The following is a 2500-nucleotide window of genomic DNA, read 5'->3' as shown; positions in this document are numbered from 1 at the left end:
CACAGACACACAAACACACACACATATATATATATATATATATATATATATATATATATATATATATATATATATATATATATATATATATATATATATATATATATAAATATATATATACATATATATATATAGAGAGAGAGAGAGAGAGAGAGAGAGAGAGAGAGTGAGTGAGTGAGAGAGAGAGAGAGAGGAGGGGGGGCGGTTGAATGTGTAAAGGAATGAGTGAGAGAGAAGGGAAGCGAAGAGATACAGATAGGTAGAAATAAATAGAGACAGACAAACAGACACGTATACAGATAGACAAAGCCAGAGACCCACCTCCAAACTGACAGACAGAGAGAGGCTTCCATGTTTGAGAGATATAGCAAGGATTCCCTCCCGCCGAGGATTAGAGCGGGGCCGTGTAATAATCGCATTTGGATTGCAGATCTTATGGCAACAAATAACCTGCGGAACAACACGGCTTTCACACACGCGGATAATGCCGCTTCGTAAATAGATTGCGTGCGATGTTTCTCACCTGCGAATCTCTTGGGACAACACGGCAGACAACGTGTAACTTAGGAAAACAAACACCGGGTGATAACTCTGGTCTCAACCCCAGCCGGAGCTCGAGGACAAAAGGAACACCTGGAGATCGTGAATTAGTTCGTCTGAGCAGTCCTGAGTACGTGAGAAATAATGCAAAGACTGGTAAAATAGAAGAAAAAAGAGAAAAAAAGAGAGAGAGAGGGTAAACATTCTCTCTCTGGGTGTAGTTGGATTCCTACATTATGAAGCTAAGATGAAGGACAAATGCGCTTCATCCATTATATAATAAAGGAGATTTGCGCGTTTGCCCAAAATACTGTCTGATCTTAACGACTCGGAGAAGGTCTAACCTATAGATTCGGAGGCGTATAAAGCACAGAGTTTGGCTTCGGGTAATCACAGATTGCGAGGATGGATCAGAGATTGTGAGGAACGATCGTAGATGGCGAGGATTGGAGCTCCGGAACAAGATTCGGCTCGCCTCGTGATATAAAGCTGATTGAAGGCGCCTGGATTAGCTGTGATGTGTCGCATGTCCCCCCTTGGATAATGTTATGCTTTACGTACCGATTTATCAAGAGATTTCAAATGAATATTGGCTTATATCGCTTTGAATACGGCCTTTCACTGACTTAGGAGCCGATAATTGATAATTACCTTCGAGCTCGGGTTACATTAGCCTTGCTCCGTGTTTACAGGCTGAATAACGACCCGAAATACTCTCTATTGCAAGTAATTGAATTAGGGGAAAGTATGTTGATGCAGCCATCGCTATAGGTCATTTACTTGCAATTGCCAGCACCCGATGCGATGCCTTGAAACGAGCCACAATAGCGCGGGTGTTTGTTTATGGCTCGCAGTGGCATGCGGCTCCTCGCTCCCTGTTTGCTCAGCCGAGTCTTGTTAAGAGAGACTAATGCAGGAGGAGAGAGCTCCCCGCAATCACTCGCTGTTAGGTGTTGTGGAGAAGAAACGGCTTCTGCGATTGGAAAGGAAGGAGAGAGGGAGGGAGAAGGAGGGAAGAAGGGAGGAGGGAGAAGGAGAGAGAGAGAGAGAGAGAGAGAGAGAGAGAGAGAGAGAGAGAGAGAGAGAGAGAGAGAGAGAGAGAGAGAGAGAGAAAGAAAGAGAGAGAGAGGGTAGGGGGGGGGCAGCGTGTTTGTATGTGTGTCTGCGTGAGAGAAAGAAAGAAAGAGAGCTATCTCGATCCTCTTTTTTATTCTCTTTCTCCCTCTATATACACCCTTTCCCCTTACCTCTCTCACCCCCCTCTCTCTCTCTATCTCTTTCTCCCTATCTCTCCTCCAACCTCTTTCTCTTTCTCTCTCTCCTCCCTTTCTCATCCCCCTCACCTCACTCTCTGCAGGACTGGCGTGGTAAGCAGTCAGAGGTGATGAGCAAAGTCAGAAGAAACCTTAAGAGCGCAGCGTAAGAAGCAATGGTATGTATGAGCAGATGCTGACAGCGCTCCATAAGCATAAGGGAATATGCAGTTAGACGAATCCTCTATGCAGGTTCTTGGTGTCCAGAGCTAGGGTGTGAAAAGGGTGAATCCTGTCTCAGGGGGTCACTCGTAAGCAATGGCTTGTATCCAGAACTAGACAGAGGGAAGGAAGGATCTAGCAAAAGGGAAGTCGAGGGGGAGGAATTCAAATGACGTAAGTATTCGTCACTTGGGTTATCGTAAGGACTAGATTTTTTTTTTTTTTTTTTTTTTTTTTTTTTTTGTCTGCAGGGTGTCTTGTCGCTGCCGAGTCGGAAATGCTTATTGATTTACACCACGATATGGTGTCTGCGAGTTTTATATGGTGCAGTGATATGGGTATTGCTGACAGAGTCCAGGGGCGGGGCATTGGAGAATGGGGTGCTTACATAAGCGTACTTTAGATATATGGCATTAGCTTTACACGTCTCTCTCTCTCTCTCTTTCTCACACCACTCCCTTATTTACTCACTCCTTCACTCACTC

The 2500-nt window shown here is 44.7% G+C and overlaps 1 protein-coding gene across 1 annotated transcript in view; it reads right to left on the bottom strand.

The window, feature by feature from the left end:
* Positions 1 to 1915: 1915 nt before the first annotated feature.
* The window catches only part of LOC138866593 (uncharacterized), a 25855-nt gene continuing 25270 nt past the window's right edge, over positions 1916 to 2500 (bottom strand). Inside the window, exon 11 of the mRNA XM_070139727.1 lies at positions 1916 to 2062. Coding sequence (XP_069995828.1) covers positions 1916 to 2062 — 147 coding nt within the window. The remainder of the gene's footprint in view (positions 2063 to 2500) is intronic.

This window comes from Penaeus vannamei, chromosome 26 (genome assembly GCF_042767895.1).
Source record: "Penaeus vannamei isolate JL-2024 chromosome 26, ASM4276789v1, whole genome shotgun sequence".
In the NCBI taxonomy this organism is placed as follows: domain Eukaryota; kingdom Metazoa; phylum Arthropoda; class Malacostraca; order Decapoda; family Penaeidae; genus Penaeus; species Penaeus vannamei.
Note: the sequence above shows the minus strand (reverse complement) of the source record. Positions and strands in the feature narration are given on the sequence as shown.